This window comes from Dipodomys merriami, unplaced genomic scaffold, assembly GCF_024711535.1.
Source record: "Dipodomys merriami isolate MVZ:Mamm:240054 unplaced genomic scaffold, mDipMer1.0.p SCAF_5, whole genome shotgun sequence".
Classification (NCBI taxonomy): Eukaryota; Metazoa; Chordata; class Mammalia; order Rodentia; family Heteromyidae; genus Dipodomys; species Dipodomys merriami.
In genome coordinates, this window is record NW_027206068.1 from 72,839,398 (window position 1) to 72,864,961 (window position 25,564).

At 37.6% G+C, this 25,564-nt stretch overlaps 1 protein-coding gene across 1 annotated transcript in view; it reads left to right on the plus strand.

Annotated features, from left to right (window-relative positions):
• The window catches only part of Cntnap2 (contactin associated protein 2), a 1,671,549-nt gene that overhangs the window by 495,245 nt on the left and 1,150,740 nt on the right, over positions 1–25,564 (plus strand). The window contains exon 3 of the mRNA XM_069996967.1: positions 7,754–7,947. Within this exon, the coding sequence (XP_069853068.1) occupies positions 7,754–7,947 (194 nt within the window). The remainder of the gene's footprint in view (positions 1–7,753; positions 7,948–25,564) is intronic.

The following is a 25,564-nucleotide window of genomic DNA, read 5'->3' on the forward strand; positions in this document are numbered from 1 at the left end:
AATATTTTAAATCTGTAGCAGAGTCATATTTCCCTTTTGCCCATTTAGTGAGCCAAAATGTAGTACTGGAAATTATGTATTATGACTTTCACCATAAATCAAGTACTGATACACATTCATACAGAAATAATTTAAGAAATCTATATCTCATTTACTTTGTCTAGTTCTCTATCCTAGCATGAATAATTTTATATCTGTATTACAACTAGCTTTATAATAAGTTTCAAAATTAATAGAATGTGTGTATCAAGAAAAACTTGAAAGCCAGACACTGGTGGCTCACACCTGTAATCCTAGCTACACAAGGAGTTGAGATAAGAGGATCAAGGTTCAAAGCCAAAACAAAGGAGGCTACAATGCTTGATAAGAAATGTACTCATTATCTTGCCCATGTAATTGTAGCCCCTCTATATGGCATTTTCACAATAAAATAATTTTTAGAAAGGTTCAAAGCCAGCCTAAGCAGAAAAGACCCTAAGGCTCTTATCTCCAATTAAAAAAACCAGAAGTAGCCCTGTGGCTCAAAGTGGCAGAGTGCTCACCTTGAACAAAAGAGCTCAGGGATGGAGCTCAGGCCCTTAGTTCAAGCCCCACAATCGAAAAAAAAAAGATTAAATTTTCAATAACCTACAGTGTCAAACCTGAACTTTAAAAAAAAAATAAAGAAAATCTACTAAGTCCGGGGAAGAATATAGAAGACACTACTGCTAAAGAGATAAAACTTGGTTAGATTTATGCTCATTTAAAATTCACACATTTTTGTACACATGATTTCTTAAATCATGAGCCCAAAGTGGAGGTATGGCTCGTGTAGTAGAGTGCTAGCTTTGAGCAAATGAAGCTCAGAGACAGTACCCAAGCTCTGAGTTCAAGCCCTAGAACTGGGAATAAATGAATGAATGAATTAATTAATTAATTAATAAAAAAATAAACCAATATCAGGGGGCTGAGATCTATGGATCTCAGATGAAAGGCAGCCCAGACAGGAAAGTCCATGAGACTCTTATTTACAATTAACCAGCAAAAAGCTGTAAGTAGAGCCATAGGTCAAGTGGTGGAGCACTAGGCTTGAACGAAAAAAAGAAGAGACAATGCCTAAACCCTGAGTTCAGGCTCCAGAACTTTCTTTCCTCTCTACCCCTCTTCCCCCCAAAGATAAAATAAAATAGTGGGACTATTAACAATAGCTTTGTACTAAAAATACATACATTAGAATGGAAAGGAGATTCTATTAACAATACAATAGCAGGCAGCAAAGACAAAGAACAATCTATCTTTACATGCAACTGTTACATACAACTAATAGATTCATGTCAGAATAATTGAGAAAAAAGAGGTGTATTTTTAAAGAAAAAAAGTTTATGAATTGCTGTGATTTTTTGGTCTACCTTGTATTTATGCATGTATATGTACATTTACAAATAGCATATACATATACATTTGCTAAATATATTGTAGCAAAATACTGTACTTACCACTGATGATCTACACATAATTAATATAGGATACTTTATATTACAAAGAAAATTAAGTTTAGATAATTATTTATAAGCCTGATAGGCCTGTAAGCATCAAATCAGCATTGAGTACCTTAGTTTATTATTCACACTAAGGCTCAGATTTCCAGCTAGTCACAACCATTTTACATAATCATTCAGTGAGTTGCACTATTAGGTTTCTTTGTTAGCTTTATATAATTGACAACTTTCATAGGCATGTCTTCATGCCTTAAGTGATGAAAACATGAAGAATGACAGTGTAGAGGGTCACAGTCTGTGAGGCATTGTAGTGTTTTCTCTGTGCGGTGATATGATCATTAGTCAGCATATTTGGGCTTGACTAATAGTCATTTTTTAATTCAGCAAAAGCTGCTATCTCTCAGATCACATTTTACCATGTGATATGTAGAGATTTTGTCAAATCCTTTGTTATAATTCCAATTGGAGATCTATCTTTGAAATTTATCAGTTAACTAAGGACTTGATTTTTAGAAGAAATTATTAAAATATTGTTGTTGTAATCATTGTGCTCACTACCTTACCCCTCTGAACATCACCTTGACAATTAAATTAAAAAATAATTTTGTGTACATTTTGTAGGTTTACCAATTTGCCTAATTAAAAAAAAAAACATTTGGGGGTTATTTCTGTGTTCTTGTTTTAGTTGCTTGGCCTCTGTTTGCTTTTAAGAACAGTTTTGATAGCTATTCGAGTTTGTATTACTGAAGAACACTGTCAGACACTGGGCTATAATCTGAATTTGAATGCTTCAGGAGAGTTAATGGGCTATATCTCTCTTACCAGGTCTCACCTGTCTCAAGAGGTTATTCTTTTTTTTTTGGAGTCCGGTCATGGGGCCTGAACTCTGGGCCTGGGCGCTGTCCCTCAGCTCTCTACTATTTGAGCTACAGCTCCACTTCCGGCTTGTTTCTTTTTGCTTATGTGGTGCTGAGGAATCGAACCCAGGGCCTTGAGCATGCAAGGCAAGCGCTCTACCACTGAGCCACCTTCCCAGCCCTCAAGAAGTTATTCTTGTGCCTGGTTGTTTAGCTATTCTAAGAATAATCATCATGTAGGAGAAAGTAGAAATGGGAGAAAAATAGTTCCATCTTCCTCCCTTTTGATGATACTTGATAATATTACATCTTCTGCCATTTTTGCCGCAAAAATACCTTTAAGGCTCCTCGTTTTAATGATATTTTACACAAGCATTAATTTATCCATGCAGCCCAATAGAATGTCACTTTCTCTAGTTTGTGACAGTTGTTATTTAGTGGGTACAGCTCCTTTCTCTAACTATTCTGCTCAAAAGATTATCAACACTTGGCTGAAGTCTGTTTCTCCAACGTATCCACCATCCTTGCTGATCTTCTCTCCTGCTGTAAATAAGATCTGAGCTCATTAGTGCCCTCCTTTAGCATTTCCTAAGGTGCTTGATCAGTGGGATAATTCTCAGTTGTATGCTTAGACTTCATGTTTTGTACATGTCACACTGCATCAGTTGTATTGTGTTCAGATCAACTTTCATTTACGTTACATGATGCGTTACTTCTAATGTGCTCACCTTGCAGTAATCCAAGGAGTCGGGGACCCTTTCATATTTTTCAGTTTGGAAGACAAAATTCTCCTGTTTTTAAATGTTTATGTTCTATGCACATAGATATAATAGGTGGATTTTTTCTCTGATAAGGGATTTTTCCCTTATTGATGGCTTTTATTTCTTATTTCTAAAGTGTCTTCTATTAATGCTTTTCTTTTTCCCTTTTGTTCCTGATAATTACTGTTATTTAATGGAAAGTATGACTTTTCATTGTTTGGAAACAAAAATATATTTGTTTTCCATCATCATAAGTTATTATAACCTCTGAACTTACTTTATTTTGTAGCATTTGTTTTTTTTCTTATGATTTGGAACATTTTGGTTTGCACATGTTTTTCGTCTCTGTCTCTTGCCACTAAAGGATGTGTCCACTTTCTCTCTCCTCTTCTCCATTTCCTTTCTGTCCTATTCCTGTCTATCTAGGGTTCTAGGGTCGTTAGGCTGAAACCATCCTTGCATTGTTGATCCTGGGCCTTGTCCTATCAGTGTTATTAGGGAAATACAGGTAAAATCAACAAGCCAGTGCCTTACCTACACACTGATACACCTATCTCTGTGCCTTTAACCTGCAGTCTCCAAGAAGCGGTATTCTCAGACGAGGCCTGAGCCAGCCTTAGTCCCAGGAAACTTCAATTCTTCACTATTCCTGTAGAGCCAAACACCCAAGCCACCTTGGCATGACCCCAACCCCACACCAGCTAGCCTCAGCTCTATCCCTCCTCACTGGTTTGCATTTTGGTATATTTCTTGTGTATGGAGATGCTTATCCTATATTTGATCCTGGCTATGTCTTTTCAATTTTCTTTTTATCTATCTTATCTAAAAATATGGTGTATTTGAAGCAGAAGAAGACCTCAGAGCCTGAACTCATAATGCAATCTTGCCTGGAGTCTTCTTTTCAATTTATTCTTTTCATCTGATACATACTTCTCTCTCCATTATTAAAGGAAGTTCTATTCTTAATTGATTTTCTTTCTCATTTTGCTGTCTTATTCTATTCTCGAATCTGAGGGCAGTCTGTGATGGTGTCACACAGGCCACCTTGAGTGCTGAGTTATTCAGTAGCCATTTATCGCTGGAGGAGGGATATCACACCCTCTCCTGTTCCACCTACTCTGTCCTCTCTTCTCTCCCTGACACTGAGTTACAAATAGCCAAGCAAAAGTAACTGTCATATGAGCTCAAAGTATACATGTTTGAGTTTCACACATTTTTTCCAAGTTCTTTCTTTTAAATAATCACTCAAATAACTCTGATAAAATAGAGTACAAACTCCATGCATCTTTACAAAACAAAGAAACATACACTTACACACACACACACACACACACACACACACACACACACACACACACACACACACACACACACACACACACCCTCCCATCCACCCACACAGACACACAAAGTATTATGGGCAAGAGAGGGAGGAAAAGGGATAAACCGAGTGAAATAGAGTAAGGAAACAGCATTCCTATTGTTTACATTGTTTATTAGAGATAGAGTTCTGTAATGAGAACATATCTTTTGAGGCACTGCACTAAAGCACTAGATATTTACTAGTATTTACTAGTTTCATTTTGGATCTATTGTCTCTAGATTAAAAACAGCATCATATGCAGGTCCCTGAGTTCATGCCCAGTATATGTGCCTTATGCTTTCTTTAAAACCTGAGACTGTGACTATTCAATGTCAACATCTCTACGTCTCCTATTTCCTCTTCAATGCCTACTCACCACTATGTATTGAATATGCTTTGGGAACCCTGTATCTTCTCAGATGCTATTTCCCAGAGCTGTTTCTGGTAGAAGCTGTATTATTTTTAATTTTAGATTGGCAGAGGTTAGGAATTTCACAAGCCAAATGAACAAACTAATCAACATCTCCAAATTAAGTTCTTGATAGATCAAAGAGAAAGAGGAAAGGTTCCACTGATCAATCCACAATGCTCTCTGTGCAAGGCTGGCATTTTCCCTCTCCACTCAAGTGCATCACAATTCTCTACACATAGTATCTGGGAAAAAGTAAAGTTTCACTTATATTTCCCTGCTTTTAGAGTTGGCTCCCTTTAAAGTTGGCAATAAATTTCATTGTTTTAAAAGCTATGAGATAAATGAGATGAAGAGGCTGTATGTTTTAATTCCTGCTTACTAAAAAGGCATCAAAAATGGACAGCAAGAGAAAAATATTACTTTAGAGTATTCATTAGCAAGGCAATAAAGAAAAATGTTAGAAAGTTTCCAATAATTTGGACATAATTCCACCTTTCCCCTTATAGTACTAATTGCTTGTTGGCTTCACAAAAAAATTATTCTATAGCTTTGGATATACATAGATATATAGATATAGATAGAACTTTAGATGCAAATAGACCTACATTTCTTTTGGGAACTATATGTCTAACAAAGAAGAAAATACGTCCATTATCTCCTGAGAATGGAATATATGGTTATCCTTGAAGCTGATCTGAGACTCCTTTGCAATTTTAACCAGCTGAATCTAGAAAACAGGCAGTGAATGATACAGGAGTATAGGAAATATTAGATACTATAGGAGGGCAAAATCCCTATTTATAGAAGATCCAGACCCTTAACACCAGAAACATGGTCACATGACCAGTCATCAACTTCAAAGCAAGGTTGATAATCTGCTATAATGCCCATTTGGTAGTTTTTTAAGACAGGTATCCTTTTAAGGTCTAAAATGTCCTTTTTACTCTGTATTATTTTCTTTGCTCTATTAAGGTATTGCCCTTATTTAAAAGAAAATATTCATGAGTTTGTTAGTCATAGAATTAATTTATAATCACTGTTTTAGGATCTTGAGCTGCTAATTCCATCAATCTTGTTATTTTGTGGATCGGATCCATTTTTTAGATTAATTGTTGTTGTGATCCAGTCATGTGATCCTGCTTTTTCAATGGTCTAATGATTTGTTTTTCTTTTAATGTTGTACTGAACATTATGGACACATGCTTAGTGGTTCAACTTTCATGGCCTTGATTCATGGAGTGTTGGATTCTGTTTGAACAGCAATAGAATTTGTAGGTCAGAGTGACCTTTTTCACCAAATTTTGTTCAGTTATATAGAAAAAAAAAACCTATTGGTAGAACCACGTTTTTCCTTTTGTTTACATGCATGACTTTGCTGGGATGTCTACTGAATGATTGGATGGTTCAGTGAGGCCATTCATACTCACTTAGAGGGAAATGGAATTCACCCAGCCTTGTGCAATGTCCAGTTTTTGTTCATTTCCCCCCTAATCTTGTGGCATCTTGGTCTGCCAATTGCAGCATATCAGTGATCCGGTATGTGGACTATGTTGATTTTGGAGGTCCCCGTGAGAGTTTCCGAGGATTTTGTTCACAGGTCCTCCTTTACTGGGATTCTGTCCTACACTTTCTAGCTTTCTTGGTAGCTGTAAATTTGAATCTGCACACCTCAGTGACCCTGATATTCTCTGGGCCATGAACTAGAATGTGAATCCTGCTGAAAGCCAAGAAGCTAAAAGGTCTTACCTCATTTATTTATTTGGATGGAGGTTTGCCTGTGATCTACTCATCAATTTTATAGATTTTTACAGTTTTGTATTTGTTCAGAAATCTATTTTCTCATGACTAAAAGAAAAATAATGGACCATATAGACCCGCTAAATGAATGATATAGCTGTAATGGCCTACAGAATGATGTTAGTATGATCATCTTCATAGAATAGACTAGTTCCCAGCTTTTGAGTTCTCTTTTTAAAAAGTGGCACATGTATTTTGTCACATTTTACATTGAAGCTTTGTTGAATATTTTTCAATCATTTCTTTCCATTAGTCACTAAAGTGACCTTCAAATAGATCCTTTCTCCCAATGGTAATCATGCCACATTTTCTCATTTATCTGTAACCAGAGTTAAATATAACTAGAAATTGAGTGTTTTTGTTCTGTTAGTATCATTTCTCTGGACATGGTTTTCATTCTTATCATTGATCATGATCATTTATGATCATTAATTGATCATACTTCACCAAAAGATATTTAATTGTAGTAACGCAGATTATTTTCTTAGAATCATGGTTATCAAGAGACACAGGATATATTTCTCTTAGTTAATAAATACTGCCTGAATTCTTAGGTATTTCTGAATTCAGGACTTTAATGTAAGATTAACCTTTATTTTAAGAAGTACAGTGCTAATAATCTTTAGATTCTGAACTTCTAAAGCAAAGTATATTTGAGAGTTGTATATAATTGTTTTTTTTAATTCATTTGTAAGTTGCTACAAAGTCCAATCTTATGTGAGGAAAGGAATGAGTTACATATTTTTCCTAGTGATTTTAGCTGAAGAGTTCATGGTAAATTGATCAACCCTCAGCCAATTAGACTTTGACATGTGCTAATAAGATCTAATTGAGGAATTATGAAGACATTTGCTCAGGAGAAAATGAGCACATAATTACACCATAAAGAGGTTAAAGAATCAATGTTACCCAGCTGGAAGAATATTAGTTGAAGTCCCAATGGCGCCTATAAAGGACACTTCATAATACATCAGGAAAAATATAGCACTGACAAGGCCAATTAAGGTAGGTAGAAGAATTTGTTTTCAAGTGTACATGTCCAGCTTGAACTATTCATGTTCCTTTCTTTCTTCTGCCCACTGCAGGTGCTGGGGGGTGGTCCCCATCAGACAGTGACCATTATCAATGGCTTCAGGTTGACTTTGGCCATCGGAAGCAGCTCAGTGCCATAGCAACTCAAGGAAGATACAGCAGCTCTGACTGGGTGACCCAGTACCGAGTGCTCTACAGTGACACGGGGAGGAACTGGAAGCCTTACCATCAAGATGGAAACATCTGGGTGAGTCTTGGTCAAAAACAAATGACAAGATGCAGAACTGAGGTGGAAATATTTGACAATCAGGCAGTTCCGAGGTACAATACCCATGCCCTCGCATTCCTCATTCTTTCAGCTGTATGTAGCTGCCTATGTGTACCTATGCAAGCCATTGAAAAATTATGTATTTACTCTTGTGTTTTGAGGACATTTTTCTTAAACCGTAATTTCTATTTTTTGCTTAGAGTAATAGATTTCAATGTAGGCTAAGCATTTCTATCACCTAAAGCTTTAAAGAACTTACATGCCCATCATATCTAGTATGAGATCGACATTTTGCCAGCAAAAAAATACTTTTAATGATACTGGTAAGTATCATTTATAAGCCAGACATCTTCAGTTGGAATAAAATATGTATTAGGTAAGAAAGAGTTTGGAAAGTAGGAGTTGTGATGTTTGCTAATAAAATAATTTTCCCTAGTATGATACTATTTCAAATCCTTATTACAGACTTAAGTTTATTCTTTAACACTGAAGGAATACAAACTTTTATTTGTGTGCTCATAAATTATCTCAATTCTGTTGGACTGCTGTATGTAAACTTCACATTTGAATGCATCGGTGAATGTTAAATCTGGTGTCTGTGTTAGTTTGACTATTTAAAGAAAACAACCAAAATCAAATAAAACTAGTCATATTAAACAAAAACTTGAAGTAGAGGCTGAAGAGGAAAAGGCTAAGGACCAGGAAGAAATGATTCACTTTTTTTGTATCTTTCACAGTATTAGACTACTGGCTATCTCCAGAACAGTCCAAGTAATTTTAGTGAGTCTCCACGTTAGAATTTATACCTTGGCTGGTCATTTCTCCAACAGGGTCTAATGATAGTAATATCATGTGAAATAGGGATATTTCACCCCAGTAATAAGATAGATGTCTTTCCAAGTAGTATTTTAGAAATAACTCCTCTCAAGCTATAATTGTACAGAAGAATGTTTATGTACTAAAGCGTGTAACTTAGGAAGCAAGAAATAGGGGAAATGCCTCTTTGTGGAAATCTTCATCTCTCAGTTAGAATCATCTGCGCCTCAGGCATAATTTATAGAACAGTGCATCTCCACACCGGATAGACAATGGATTCATCTGAAGAGCTTGAGACCATATGGTTGCTTATGTCCCAACCCACAGATTCGTGTTTAATTGTTTTAAAGTGTAGCAGGGACTTTGGGATTGTAAAGCTTTCCAGGTGATTCTTTCCATATGGTCAAATTTGAGAACCATATTTTAGATTGGTTCCAGTCTCCAGGAAGGCAGTTTATAGTAAAAACAATAGTAAAATAGAAAATTAGAATTGGTCTTCCTTGTAGTCGAGGAGTGACAGAGACACAGATAGACTAAGTAAACAGCCAACCAAACAGGAGACCAACCAACCACCCGCGAATAATATCAAGGTTTGAATCACCTGTCCTCTCAATAAAGCCCCCTTGTAACCTCAGAGCAGATTAGCATGCTGATCGATTATTCTAGAGGCTGAAAGTCATGGCTCCAAACTATCTTCTGGTTTTGTAGTCTTCCCTTAAAAATTTCAGAATGTCCAAGTCCCTTCCTTTCAGGATGTGCTAAGATGATGGTTAGGTAGCTATACTGGAGCTTTAATTTACTTTTCAGGTACTTAAAGTTATTTGCAGCATGACCAATGCAGAGACAGAAAGCTCAGGTACCTTTGTCCAGGCTAACTTGGACTCTTTTGGTGGTGTATAATACTCTAATGGTTGAATCAGGGAAATATGTTTATTCTGGCATATCGTGAAGCAGGACAGGATTTATGTATAGTGCTCTCATCCTATGAAAAGATGTGTTTCAATTAGCTTCTACCTTTCTGGTCTTATTTGCTTCTTCTTTTACATCCCATGTTTCTCATTAAAATCAGTGTGCTGTGTGATCAGCAGTGGCAGTGACTATTTCTAGAAGGAACTGAATTGAGTACTAATTATGAAATTTAAAAAATCAAAACAAGTTTGAGGTGTGATATAAATATTGAAAAACACAGTTCAGTGCCAATATGCCTGCCATAATGAATCTATTATATTTTTTAGTACTCTGTGGTATTAAGGTTTTAATTCTTACTGATAAAAAAACTAGTTCATTGCTTTGATGTGTTCTAAAGGAAACAAAGTTCATTGACTTCAGACAGTTCTTAAGTACTTTAAAGCTCTGTATTATTAAGCCCACAGTGATTAAATTTTAACATTTACTATATCAACAAAAAGACAATTTGGACTATAGATCATTAAAAGTGGTAATTCATAGCCAGGTGCTGGTGGCTCACGACTGTAATCCTAGTTACACAGTTAGAGGCCAGGGCAGGCAGGAAAGTCTGTGAGAATCTTATCTCCTATAAACTACTCAGAAAAAGACAGAAGTGGTGCTGTCACTCAAAAAGAAGCTCAAGGACAGAGCCCCGGCCCAGAGTTCAAGTCCCAGGACTGACATAAAAGAAAAAAAATGATAATTCAATATTAGATTTATTTTACTCTACTAGAAAGCATTATCTTAAAAAAAAAATTTTGACAAAGATCAGATAGCTTTCCGAGGGATAGCTTCTATTAAGGTGAAGAGAGACAGATGTTTAAAATTTACAAGTGGATGTAGTTTTAAAATTATTCTTTCTACTGGTTTCTATAAGTACTGAGAACTTGAGCAAAATGTATGATAACATAAATTCAACCACTGATGAGAATGATGATGATGATGATGATGATTATTGTCATTGTTGTTGTTGTTTTGTGTGTACCAATCCTAGGGCTTGAGCTCAGGACCTAGCCCTGTCCTGAGCTTCCTTTTCTCAAGGCTAGAGCTCTATCACTTTAGCCACACTGCCACTTCTGGCTTTTTTTTTGAAGCGTAATTTATTGGAAATAAGAGTCTCACAGAGGGCTGAGAAGGTGGCTCAGTGGTAGAGCCCTTGCCTTGCATGTATGAGGCCCTGAGTTCGATTCCTCAGCACCACATAAGAAAAAAAAAGCCGGAAGTGGCGCTGTGGCTCAAGGAGTAGAGCGCTAGCCTTGAGCTGAAGAGCTGAAGGACAGGGTCCAGGCCCAATGTTCAGGCCCTACGACCGGACCCCCCCCCAAAAAAAAAGTCTCACAGATTTTCCTGCCTGAGCTGTCTTCAAACCACTATCCTCAAATCTTAACCTACCGAATAGCTAGGATTATAGGCATGAGCCATCAATGCCTGGCTATTGGATATTATTCTTAACCAATGTCAGTGGCTATCCCTTCTTTAATCTCTAGAAATGATATTACTAATATTATAATATTTAAAATGTCCATATGAATATCCTGAGTTATTCTTGTCATCACTATATACTATATTAAAATAAACCAAGGCAAAGTCATCTGGATGAGAATCATACTTCCACAAGAGTTTAAAGAATTTAAAGTCAGAAATTTTATGTAATCAAATGAAACTAGACCTTCAAAAAATTCAATAAATATAGATGGAAACTGAAAATAAAAGTAACTAGCTAGCCAAATGTTCTCTTCTTGGATAATATTGAGAAAAATAAAAGCTTGTATACTTTCTTGACATGGAGGACAATCCCTCTCTTTAAAATTTCCTTGATAACAAAAAACAAGTATGTCTCAATTTTACATACTTTATAAGTTTAATTTGTAGAGTTCTTGGTTATGTTTTCAAATTTCCTGTCGGGTAGGGAAAGGAATTTTTCTCTATAACCCTTTCTTATCAAATTCCAGTAGATATTTGCCAAGACGCCTGACTCAGGGGTGCTTGAGAAGTCTGTTGGAATATTCAGAGTGAAAGACTTATTTGTACAGGATTATTATTTTAGGAGATACATACTATAAAATTTCCTGCATTGTAATGCAAATATAGTTTATCTTATTCATATCTTCTTAGTCTTTATTCGTTTTGTTAATCCAAAGAAAACTGTTTGCTTTCTTTTTTTGTGCCAATTACTGGGCCTTGAATGCAGGACCTGTGTGTTCTCCCTTACTCTATTTGCTCTAGGTTGGTGATGCTCTACTACTTGAACCACAGCTCCATTTCTGGCTTTTTGCTGGTTGCATAGAGAAAAAAGTCTTAGAGACTTCCCTGCACACGCTGGCTCTGAAATGTAATCCTCAGATCTCAGTCTCTTGAGTATCTAGAATTATAGGCATGTCCTCTTTTCTTTCTTTACAAACTTGGAGATGAGACATTTCTCCAAACCTTCTTAATCTTCAAAGAATACCAGATAAAAGATACGGCTAAAATTACATAAGAAATTTTTCATGCAATGATTATTTGGAAACTCCCATATTATCAATTAGAGAAGCATTCCACAGATCACATACAGAATATTCTTTCTGTGAGAATGGTCTGGAATGATTTTTCAGATGTTTTTCATCCTTTCCAAAGCCTTTCCAGATTCAGTGTGCCTCAACTTACTCTGATACCTAACTATAAATATCTGAAAATAATTTCTCATGAAGGAAATGTGGCTTAGAACAGGACGCAGAATCTGGGCAAATTTCTGACATATTTTCCAAATGAACAAATGGAAGAGAGTATCCCAATACATTGGTAGATGGTTTGCTCCAGGCAGGAGCCTGTGACTCACACTTGGGAGATGCTCTTCTTTGCCAAAAGCCATAGCAGTGCTTGTAACAGATTATTTGTTACCATCAGGAAGGTCTTAAGTGCAATGAGCCATGGAAGCAGCCACTGTTTAAAAATGAATGGATTCCTGTGTCCTGTCTTTTCAACCATTTGTTAGAGCTCTTGCTCTAATTTTCCAAATCACTTAAAAATCTGTTCTCATTATAATGGTAAAACATAAATGCCTCTCTTCCTCAGTTCGATAGTGTATTTAGTCTTCCAAGGAAATGTAGGATTTTTCTGTGTGCATGAAAATCATCACGGTGGCTCAATCATGTACCTTCCATCAGATAATAACTTCCACTTCACTTAATATACTAATGCAATTCTTTCACGAATAAATGAGACTTACTCTTCCTTGTTTATCTATATACGTGTGTGATTGCTGCAGTCAGTTATTTGGAAAAAGTATCAGGCGTGCATATTCAAAATAATTTTACAGATAGCTTATTGGGCAATAAAACACATCAGAATGATCCACATTAAATACCTTCTAAAATGATCTTTGGTATAAATGGATAAATAGTCTTTAGGACTTGCATAGGAGAATACAGCTTCCAAGGAGAACTTAAAATAAGCTTCCTATTCCTGTGAAATAGATTTTTTTTCTGTTTACACCTCTCTTAGGCTCAGTGATAGTTTTAAAGTCTCATGAATTTTAATAAGTTGGGTGGATTTTTCCAGATCCTTTTACATATAGTGTAATGCCTCTGCTAGTGAATTTTGATCATTTTCACCAAGGACACATTTGTAAGGTGAGAGTCTCATTTTAAGGGGTTATGAGGTTTCTTCTTGTGTCAATTTCTGAGATATCCAGCATTCACTATTACAGAACATTGGTTTTGTGTTGTTTTCCAATAATATGGAAGATGACAATAACATGTTAATAGTAATTTTGAATATGTTTTTCAATATATTGTTCAGTGAAGAAAAATGTCATGAACTTACAATATTCCCAAAAGGCAGTCAAGAATTTATAATTCTTTACACTCTAGTGCATTTTCATTCATTAGGTAAAATGGAATACACACACACACACACACACACACACACACACACACACACACATATGACTACTCGTATAATGTCAAAAGTACATCTGAGCCAGGCATTGGTGACACAGGCCTAAATATTCAAAGGCTGAGATCTGAGGATCATGGTTTGACGCTAGCTTAGGCAGGAAAGTCCAGGATACTCTTATGTCCCATTAACCACCAAAAATCTGAAAGTGAAATATAACTCAAGTAGTAGAGTTCTAGCCTTGAACAACAAAATCTCAAGGCCAGTGCCAAGTCTCAAGTTAAGATCCAGGACTGGTACACACACACACACACACACACACACACACACACACACACACACACACACACACACACACACACATCACAATCACATCAAATTGTTTTCAGAACACTTTGAAGGAAGAGGTCTTACCAAGTGGATATGCTGATATGATTTTCTTATTATATCATCTGTAGACCAAGTAAGCCATTTCTAGGTCCATGCAAATGTACATGGTATGGTGGTAGATGGGTACCAGCCAAGATTTTAAGTAAGAGGACAGCTTCCTTACTGAGTTCTTAAGTAGGAAATTTAGACAGACTGAACCATGTTTTCTGTGGGCTGAAATCTGGAAAGAGGCAGAGGGAGTGGTATGTGAATGTTAAGCTTAGAATTAGGCCACTGAGGATTCCCATTATAATTTTGTGCACTTAGATCTGACTTTGTGCAGAGTTTTAAATCCTTCCCTAGCTAAATTTTTTCATCTGTAAATTAAGATTGATAAAAATTTACCTTATTTCCTTCAATGGTATTTGCCTCAATGGAGCTTGTTGGTGTTAAATTAATATTCCAGGCAGAGTTTAGAAACAAGCTTGTTACACATTAATTATTCATTTATTATTAAATTTCATAAATATGAGATTTCTAGGTACATTAAAGTAGTATATTACGTGAGCTCCATCCTTGAAATTTTAAGTGAACCTTTATCTGTTTACAATAGTTTTCCCCTATGAACATATTGGTATATGTAGTATATTTTATCAGGACTTATCTGTGTGTAACTTGTTTTTAAGTATAACTGGGAAGATGAATTTAATTTATATCACATATATTTAATTTATATATTTATATCACATATATTTAATTTAAACCACAGCCCCATTAAGTGTCACTGAGTCCTATATGTTGTCATACAAATATATTTTCATTTAGATGTCTATCTAGGTATACCTACAGTGTTTCCATTACAGTTAGCTTTGTTGTCTGACTCTAACTTCAGAATTTGGAGAAAAGTAAGTAAGCTAGTTTTATCCATCGTATTCCTCCAGGCCTATGGGATCATTTTAAAACACAAGTTAAACACACCCCCAAATGGGCTTATAAAATGTTAGCCTTGAGCTGGGATTATGTACGTGCTGTTACCTTGAAAGTAGAAAACCCTCAGTTGAGGTTGAGGTGAGGCGTTCTGAGCGCAGTGCCTGCCATTCATTCATTCATTCATTCAAGTGCATCCACAGCTCCATCCCACAGGGGAGCTCGTTAGACCTTTGGAAATCCCAGGTATACCCCATACCTTCCAACCTGAGTCTACAGTTTGACGGTGTTTACGACTGATTCCTGTGTAGTTTACAACAGGAGGTGCTCCTTTCATTACTTCAGGAGCAGGTCTGAGAAGGAAAAACTAGAATTGGCCCCCAGGTTCCTACACGATATGGAAGAATTAGAACTCGAATTGCAAAGGCATTGATTAAGACAATCGAATGAACTTGGGTCACTGGTACTTACTGAGCACAACTCCTCACAGGGGCTTAGAGATAAGCAATCAGACAAACACGCAATAATAAGTGGTGGTGATAAATACATAAAGCTGAGGTATTGTATAAGGATGGGTCCTGGTGGGGAGAGGCTTGTGCCAGTTGTTTGGGGAATGCAAAGGAAAGCTATCCCATTCAACATGGCAGGAGGTGATGGCATTGTTGGCTGAGCAAACAAAGAGCTGTGGTACACAGAAGAGGAGCCAGGAGCTATCCCCAGGTGAAACGTTGACTGAACTAGTTAACCAGGGAAGGTGGGACTAGAAATCGCCATGCCTTTCTTGCTTTTTTACAGGCAAACAAATAAAAGGATGACCTTTTAGGGGAGAAAAAAGAAAAGGAGAATCGTATCTTTTAAATCAGCAATGTTTAAATAGCACAGTGTAAACGTGACTTTCAAAGAACTTCAGTAGGTGTTGGTATAATCACATTTTCATCTCTGTGGTGCTCACCACTGAAATGAAGGAGGCCCGGTGCGCTTACTCACAGCTCAGTCTTAAATCCAGGTAGACCAACTCCATCCCTCACTATGGTACCAAATACCTAGCTTAGTTCTAGAAGCAGGACCATCACTAGAATGACTCATTTTGACTAAATGGAACAATATTGAATTCATGCCAAAAGCTAACTTGGAATCTGTCTGGAGCTAGATTTCAAACATTGAAACTCTGTTCCCACACTTATTACACACCTACAATGATGTGTATTTGTTTAGTGTGCATTGGGAAAAGTGTGTGTGTGTGTGTGTGTGTGTGTGTGTGTGTGTGTATGCACACTAGTGCGTGCACACATGCGCTTCAACTCAGGACCTCAGCACTGTCCCTTAGATATTTTTCACTCAAGGCTAGTCTTCTACCACTTGAACCAAAGCTCCACTTGTACTTTTTTGCTGTGTCATTGGAAAGAAGAGTTTCATGGAGCTTCCTTCCCTAGACTGGCTTGGAACCAAGACCCTCAGATCTCATCCTTCTGAGTAGCTAGGATTAGAGATGTAAGCCACCACCACTTGGCCCTGTGCCATTCTTGTCTCTGTGCAGATAGTTTAACATAACACCTTCCTTATCCCTGGCCAGATGCCTCACAACTTCCTACAACACTTCAGAAAACATCCTTCCATGCCAATGAATGATCAGTGATTCTTGGCTCTATCATACCATAGGGAAACTGTTTAAATCCTCAGGAGGCTGGCAATGCGGAATCTCTAGAGTGTACCTCACCTACTAGCATTATAAACAGCCTCCTCCTTCTGAGCTATATGTTGCCACTGAGCTTATGAGTGTGTTGCATATGGTTAGAAAGAACAACAACAACAATAAAAGAATGCATGGTCAAACCTTGGAAGAGTCTGTCATTTATTCATTGGGAACCATCAAGGAAACATTTTCAGAATTATTCTTTGCCAGCAAGCTATTCAATAAAAGAAGCAACCCCTCCCCTCTACTCACACACTCTATCCCTTAGAAATATTTGGCCTTAGAAATTATCACACAGTACTTTATTCTGCACAAAGCACCAATTGACATTCTCCATATCACTTAATTCTTTGTGCCATCTTATTATTTAAAAACCAGGCTGTGGAGGACTTGTATTCTAACAATTGCAGACATAGCTACTATCTGCAAAGAACAGAGCTCCTCCTCCTACCCCCCACTGAAACAGGTTTCTTCTACTGAATTTTGAGATATAATTGCTAATTCCATTTGGATTATAATAGCACCTATTAGAAGTGACAGTTTTCACTAGTCAGTCTTCTCAGGATTCTTTGGAGCTGGCTAACCAACACATTCTTCTCATTTCAGACACAAAAGCCAGATTGCCCTGAGCCATGACACTTCTGATCTTATGCACTCAGCAAACACAATTGTGTTTCACACACACACACACACACACACACACACACACACATACACTGTGACTGTGTTTTGTGTGTTTTGCAGCTTTGTCACAGTATACAAATCAGAAAATGGAGCTGTGTATTATAGCCTAGAGCAATGGAAAAGGACTGAATTTATCATAAAGTTATTGGGACTGTTTACATTCAGTACAGCTAAATTATGATGTGATATCAGAACAGCAACAACAACACAAAAGATAAAGTCTATAAGACCCATTCCTGTCCCTTTAAACTGTGTTGGGCTTGTGATACAAGTTGGGATATATGCTGGGTTTGGACATAACTTCTTATTAAATAAGAAGGTCAATATATGATTAAATTCCTGTGACATTTTAATTCTGAGAATTGGAATGATAGGATAATTGTATTTGAGCTTTAACTGAACTAAGCATTAATGCCTATGATTTATGTTTTAAATTTTAAAATCAAAAACTGAAAACAATGCTATCTTTTTAAAGTTGGGTAAATACAATACAATAAAATAAGCATACCTGCATTTACACACATGTAGGCGCGCACGCACACACACACACACACACACACACACACACACACACACACACACACACACACACACGCAGAAATATTCAACCCTAACTAAAACATAAGTAATAATCTTCCCTGAATTCCTAAAAAAAATAGCAGGTATTTGGTAGAGCCAAATCTATTTTTTCAATAGATCTTTTTGAAATACAGAAACGTTTGACATTTTAAGAAAGAATAGATACCACTGCATATGCTAACTACTCCTCACTGACTATTGACGTAATAATAAGTACTTCCTCTGTCAACCACTGTGATGAATTTCTGAAGGGTAAGACATCAGGCTTTTTCTTTGATGTGTACTTCCTTGTACTTTTTGATTCCTCCATGATAGCATATTTAAGAAGATATCATTGTATCTGATTGTACACACGCCCTCGATGGATTATTTTGTCTCCTTCAGTGTGACATCTCATCAGCTTGGACAGGGCTCTGCACACTGAATGTGATTGTGATAGTGTTGTCAGCAGATTGGCTGAATTTAGCAACCATGTCAACTTGGAGATATGATTAGGAACCCAATGTGTACTTAAAACAGTGATGCTTATTGTTATAAGTCTCATTTATCTAATAGTATCGACCAGTGTTTAACACCCCTACATCAGCAGAAAGGAAAAGTTAAATGGTCAACAAACCCATGTGTAGAAACACATGTGTGCCCACACATGGGAAGCTCAGGAATTCTATGATAAGAGTGTATCTCACAGGGTCCTGCAGGTGAGCCGTGGTTAGCACACAGGAAATGTGAAGGCCACCAGCAAGTCTCGCCTTCTGTTCAGCTGTGGAGAGGACACTGAGGCTGAACACACACAGGCGTATGTGACAGTCTGTACTTTGTGCCTCACAATAGAGTAAGCAGAAGGCCCGGTGATAAAATGGAGAATTTCTTGGTATTCAGAATAGATGGGTCTTCATGACATCTGTGTAAAGAAGGTTCTTTATGACCAGTTCACATTTTGTGCTCTGTATTTTCCATTTGTGTGGATGCAAACACAGACATAAACGTGTGGTTCCTTCAACTGGAAATTCAAGGCTGAAAAAAAGATACAAAGAAAGGCTTTGGGGGCACTAATTACTGACTATAAACGAGGTGCTCCCTAGACTTTTGAAAATATAGCAAGTGGTATGTTGGTTTCATTCTCCTCCATGTGTGTTAAATTCCAACCGCAAGGGTTAAAAGCAAGTTAATCAGCTGGGCACTGGTGACTCATGCCTGGAATCCTAGCTACTCAGGAAGCTGGGATCTGAGGATGACAATCCAAAGCCAGCCCAGGCAGGAAAGACCACCATGAAACTCATGCCCAATTAACCACCTAAAAAACGGAAGTAGAGATGTTGGCTCAGAGTAGATGCTAGCCTTGAGCAAAAAATCCTCAGGAATAGTGCCAGGTCCTGAGTTCAAGCCCAACACCTGACCGGGGCCGGGGGGGGGGGGGGTGGAGCGGCATGGGGAAGAAAGAAAGAAAAGAAAAGAAAAAAAGAAACAAGTTAATCAAACTTGGAATTGGAGTCAAGTCCTGTGGAGTAAGAACGGAAGAATCTGAGAATCATCAGAATTTCTCTCTAGTTCTGATGGTCATTGCGGGAGAAAAGCCAGCGGGTTCCAATATCAAGTACAGTGACAACCTCTGTGCATCATCTTTACAATAAGATACAATTTAAAAGGAAAAGAAAAGCCAGCAGCCCAGAGTGGGAAAGAGAAGCGCAGGTCCCCAGACCAGGGCATTGAGTCAGCTTGCTACACAAGGAGGGTGGGCATCTCATTCTTGATGGAAACTCAGTGTGGATACAGATGCGTATGGCTCTTCTCAGACTTAAGCTATGGTCACCAGGTAGAGCACACGTATACTTGCTGATTAAAGGAACATTTAAAAACGAAAAATGAAAAACTTTAGGCCTGACTGTTTTTACCACTCACTGGAAAGCTGATGAGTGTGCATAGTCAGACCGCCACGGGTGATGGGCATGCTAAGGACAGACAGGTAAACCACTCTACGGCTACACCGAGCTGCGTGTTCTATTCTACCAGCAAGATGGACACCCGAATGCATTCATCTGTGCAATATGATATGTAATTGCCAACTGAGTACTATCGTTGGTCTATGTGCAAGTTTTCTCCCAAGTAAAATTGAAGAAATATAGAATCATAAGGGAAAAATCATAAATAGAGGGCCTGCACAAACTATATTTAAAGAGTGTGTGTGTGTGTGTGTATGTACTGATAATGGGATTTGAACTTGTGTGTGTATATACTGATAATGGGACTTGAACTTGGGGACTGGACGCTATTCCTGAGGTTTTTTTGCTCAAGCCTAGCATTCTTGTACTATGAGCCACAGTTCTACTGTTGTTTTTTAATGGTTAATTAGACAAAAGAGTCTCATTGACTTTCTTGTCTTAGCTGGGTTTGAACCACAGTCCTCAGATCTCAGCCTCAAGAGATAAATTTTTAACAATAAAATATTGCAACCTATCTTTATGACCACATAAAGGAGATAGGTTGATTAAGCTAGGCTATATTTGCAAAATGAACATATACAACCATAAGAAAAACTAAATACAAATAATAATAACACTATTATTTGGTGTCAACTTGCTGAATATATTATCAAGTAAGAAAAACAGTGAAAAGAATATTGAACATATTTTAACTTTTGTGTAAAAAAGAAATAAAATATATATATTTTGAAGCAATTTTGAAATATTTATATCAATAATAAGCAGAACATGTAAAATTAGTACTGGGGAATCAAGATTCTCATAAAACATAAATATAGACTGAGAGTACATAGAAGGAAGACTAGTGGAAATTAATATGTGCATGCGTGTTTATGCTATGGTAATGTACCACAAAGCTCCGACTGATGGGGGACTTTGGCAGTAATCATACTGCTGTAGTAATGAGTAGCATCTAGGAAGAAATTAGTTATGAGAGAATCAGAACAAAGAATAAAGGATACAGAGTGTTCCTCACATGATTTGCACAATTTTTTCTGTGAAAATATTTTAAGAACTTTTCTGTGTAAAGTATTTTAAGAGGCAAATCATTTTTTTTTTTTTTTTGGTCGGCCGTGGGGCTTGAACTCTGGGCCTGGGCGCTGTCCCTCAGCTCTTCAGCTCAAGGCAAGCACTCTACCACTTGAGCTACAGCGCCACTTCCGGTTTTCTGGTGGTTTTATTGGAGATAGGAGTCTCACGGTCTCTCCTGCCCGGCCTGGCTTTGAACCGTGATCCTCAGATCTCAGCCTCCTGAGTAGCTAGGATTACAGGCGTGAGCCACCAGTGCCCGGCTCAAATCATTTTTTTTTTAATCCCTGAAACTCTGTCATTAGTTCACATTTGCTTTAAGCAAAGCATTCTTTCAGGGCAGATTCCTTATGGAAGAACATAAATAAACATATAAAGCGGATATTAACATCTATATTGGTATTTTGAATCACAACTTTCCCAGTAAGTAGATGATGGGTGATGTTCTGAGGAAATTAAAGATTTGATATGATAAGATAGAGGGTAAAGAATTTAAACGAAGAATAGTGAGTTAGAGGAAATGAAGAAGCCACAAGGCAAAAAGGAAGCAGACAAGCTGTGTGGGGTGAGCTGGCAGGGCAAGTTAGACTGTAAGTGCACACATGCATACTACGCACTACACACATACACACAGCTTACACCACAACACCTAAACGCCAATGTATAGTACCCCGCAGGACTGGTCCTGAATGAAAATCATTTATCACCAGTTAATTAAACTTATGAACAGTCTGTTAGTTTGCTCTCTGCTTAGCTGTATAGCATGCTCAAGCATACACAAATGTATGTTTCTCACGTAAGTTGTGAAACATGTTGTTCAACATAATCTCACAAGCCAAGAGAGCTCAAAGCCATCCAGAGTCACATTTAGAATGAATTTGAAAATGAAAAGCAAAACAGATAGGAAAGAATTACAGGGTAACTGTCTTTTGAAAGTAGAGTGTGAGGGGTCTAGAGAGAAGAAAATAAGACCTGGTTACTTTTTGTGTTGCAAAAGCTGTCAAGCTCCAGTTTGGAGAAGTTGGTGATCTTAGAGGGAGTCAGCAGACAGATATGATTTATAGGTTCTCTGCACTCAAATACTGTCAGATATCAAAAAAAAAAAAAAAAAGAATATGCCACCATGACCATGAGATTTGCATCTAGCTGAAGAGGCTTACAGTAAATATTAATTTCCTTGACAACTCTGACATCCATTCATTCTATAGTAAACTGTCTTAAAAAAAGCTCAGGTCTATAATCCTTGCTATTTGGAAAGCAGAGGTTGGTGGATCACAGTTCAAGGGCTACCCTACAGGGAAAACTTCCAGACGCTCATTCTCACTTAGTGGTTGAGCATGGTGGTGCATACCTGATATCCTCAGCAATAGGGAGACATGTAGAAGGAGGATCACAACTCAGGTGAACCGAGGCATAAAGCAAGGTCCTACTTTGAAAAATCGCCAAGGCAAAAAGTCACAAAAAGGTACACAACGGGGCTGAGGGCATGACACAGCTGACAAACATCTACCTTTCAAAAGTGAGGACCTAAGTTCAGTACTCAGTACCACAGGAAGGAAGGAAGGAAGGAAGGAAGGGAGGAAGGGAGGGAGGGAGGGAGGGAGGGAGGGAGGGAGGGAGGGAGGGAGGGAGGAAGGAAGGAAGGAAGGAAGGAAGGAAAGGGAAGGAAGGAAGGGAGGGAGGGAGGGAGAGAGGGAAGGAGTTAAAGAAACAAGGAAAAAGGAAGGAGGGAGGAAAGGAAGGAAGGAAGGAAGCAAGCAAGCAAACAAACAAGGGAGGGAAGGAAGGAAGGAAGGAAGGAAGGAGGGAGGCAGAGAGAGAGGAAGGGAGGGAGGGAGAGGGAAGGAAGGAATAAAGAAGGAGAACAGAGAGGGAGGGAAAAGAAGAGTGGAAGGAAAGGGAATAAGGAAAGAGGGAAGAAACAGGAGGACAGAAGGAGGGAAGGAGTGGGAGGAAGAAGGGAAGGGAAGAAGAAAAATTTAGCTATCCAATATCAGTTGAAAAAGTCATATTTATAAATAATGTAATTTAAGGGTTTTTTTGCATTGTATTATGATTATGTAAGCTTGTTCTGTGATACTCCTCTCTGTTAAAGTTTGTTTACATTATTATTTGAAGTTCCATCGTGAGTACCAGAGAGCCTTGTGGAAATGATCAGGTGAATGAATATTTGCTGTGAGGGCAAACTCGTCAGAGCTACACAGGTTTTGCATGTGTATGTCAGAATATTCCCACAGCTTGGTAACAAAGGCCAAAGTGCTGACAGTAAATGCTGACTGGGATCTTACAAAGGAAATGTTCCTCGAAGCAATTGAAATTGAATGTGCCAGTAAACTTGAAGGCAACTCAGAAAATGCCACTTCATATTCAGATTTCCATCTGAAGGGATTAGCAAAGATTTTTGAATTTTAATAACAACAACAACAACTACATTTTAAAAAATAAAAGGGGGAGTCAACATGGAGATTCATGTTAAAGACCATTACTGAGTCAGGCTATTGGCACTGCAAAGTGGGTATTAGCCTTGATGAATAAGTAGGAGTTACGTATACTGACCCAAACACACCAATGGGATTCTAGAACATATGGTGCATGGAGAATTCACATAAACAGACAATATGTGTTCATCATGGAACAGGTGTTAATGCAGCTCAGCCTGTAATATGGGGGATACAATGAATATGAGCAGTCAAAGAATATTAGTTCTACCTACCCCCATGGGGGCAATTGGAAAGTAAGAGTGGGGGATTACAGAGTATGTTTGTAAAATATGGTTTGGATAGTGTGTATGTATGTGTGTGTGTGTGTGCAGGTGTATGAACATGTGTGTATGTTTGTGTAGAGGTGTGTTTGTGTAGCTGTGTATATATGTATGCATGCATGAGTATATGTGATTTTATATTCACAGTTCAGAGCTTCCAATGCACTGAGGATGGAACTAGTCCTAGAAAATGCCTTCTCTGCCAGGCACGGGTGGCTCATGCCTGTAATCCTAGCTACTCAGGAGGCTGAGATCTGAGAATTGCAATTCAAAGCCAGCCCAGGCAGGAAAGTCTGTGAGACTTATCTCTAAGGAACCACCAGCAAATTGGAAGTGATGCTATGGCTCAAGTGGTAGAGTGCTAGCCTTGAGCGAAAAAGAGCTCAAGGACAGTGCTCAGGCCCCAAGTTCAAACCCCACCACGACCAAAAAAATAAAAGAACGTCTTCTCTGAATAACAGATTGTTTAATTACCATGCATTACATCTCTGTACAGTTTTTTACCTCTTCTTCCTGTTGCAGGCCAGTATGCACCTTACTGTGGATAGGGCACAAGAGAAAAATGGTGGGCTTGGACTATATTTTTGTTAGCTTGTTTTGAACATCATGTAGATTTCTGTGCACATTTATTTCCCACCATTTCCCCTTACTCTCTTATTTTCTTAAATTTATTTAAAACATTTTAAGCTTAGCAACTTCTACAAAGTGAATGGCTTTTGCAAATGTCTAATAATTTTATATTCTTTGATGAGCTTGATAGAAAGCCTTTGATAGAGAATGAAATAGTACACTAATGCAAAATGGTTAGTTGTCTTATTCTACGTAAGCCTAAATTCCTAACACTTGGATACTGTAGCTCCTATCTCTGAGTATAGGGTTACTCTAAAACTAGACTTGTATTTTTTAAAAAAGCCATAATCTGAAGAATATCAGTATTCTGTGTGGCTTTTGTGCAAAGGTGAATTGCAGCTCAAGTATTTTATGGTCCCGATATTCTAGATCAGGGCAGTCAAGGTTGTATTATATCACCTTAATAGCCTACCTGGAGCAGATATAAAGAACAATTATACCTGAGTAGAAAATACTTGTGTCTAGTCTGCATGATTGGGGAAATTTGGGTCACATAAATATGTAAAAGAGGAATGTATTTAGCAGTTTGAATATAGATACATACTGATCATGTATGTGACATGGACAACAATTAACTTCTAGATACTGGAGTTCTAATGTGTAACCATTCTGATTATAAAGCACTAACTTCCCTGTTAATTATCTGTGCTGTGAAGCAGTCTCTGGTGGTTAAAGGCAACGTGCTCATATTATCACTTCGTATGTGGGCTGGGAATATTAATTTGGGACAAAGTACAGAACAGGGTTAATAAGACTTCAGAAGTTAGGATTCCTTCTATCTCCTAATTCTCCAGATAATTCATTTACACTAAGACAATGAATTCTCTTTTAATTTATTCCATGTTTTAGAGCCAAAGAATTAAGTGTTTGATATATTGCAGGAATTATTTAGTGAAATAATATGGCGCATTCTAGATATTATGTTCTGATTGAGTAACATGAAAGAAGCAGTGGCATCTAGACTTTTTCCCAAGATTGTATATTTTAACAACTCCTCCATCATTGTGTGTTATGTTTCCTAAGTAACTGTAATGAATCACAGTTTATCCTGTTTCCCTACACCCAAACACCCATGGTATCTGGGCATCATATCTAAAAACAATAATACCTAATGTGACATGTTTACATCCCCATGAGTGAGAAGAAGGGATATTTACTCACAGTGTTGTATATGGTGGGGAGGGGGATAGAGGATGTTTCTTGAATGTCTGTCAAGATCTTGCAGCGTTCTGGAAGCTTAAAGCTGATTCTAGTCATCGCATACTGTTTCATAGTTTCAGTCTAAAGTTTTCTAATACTTAGCTT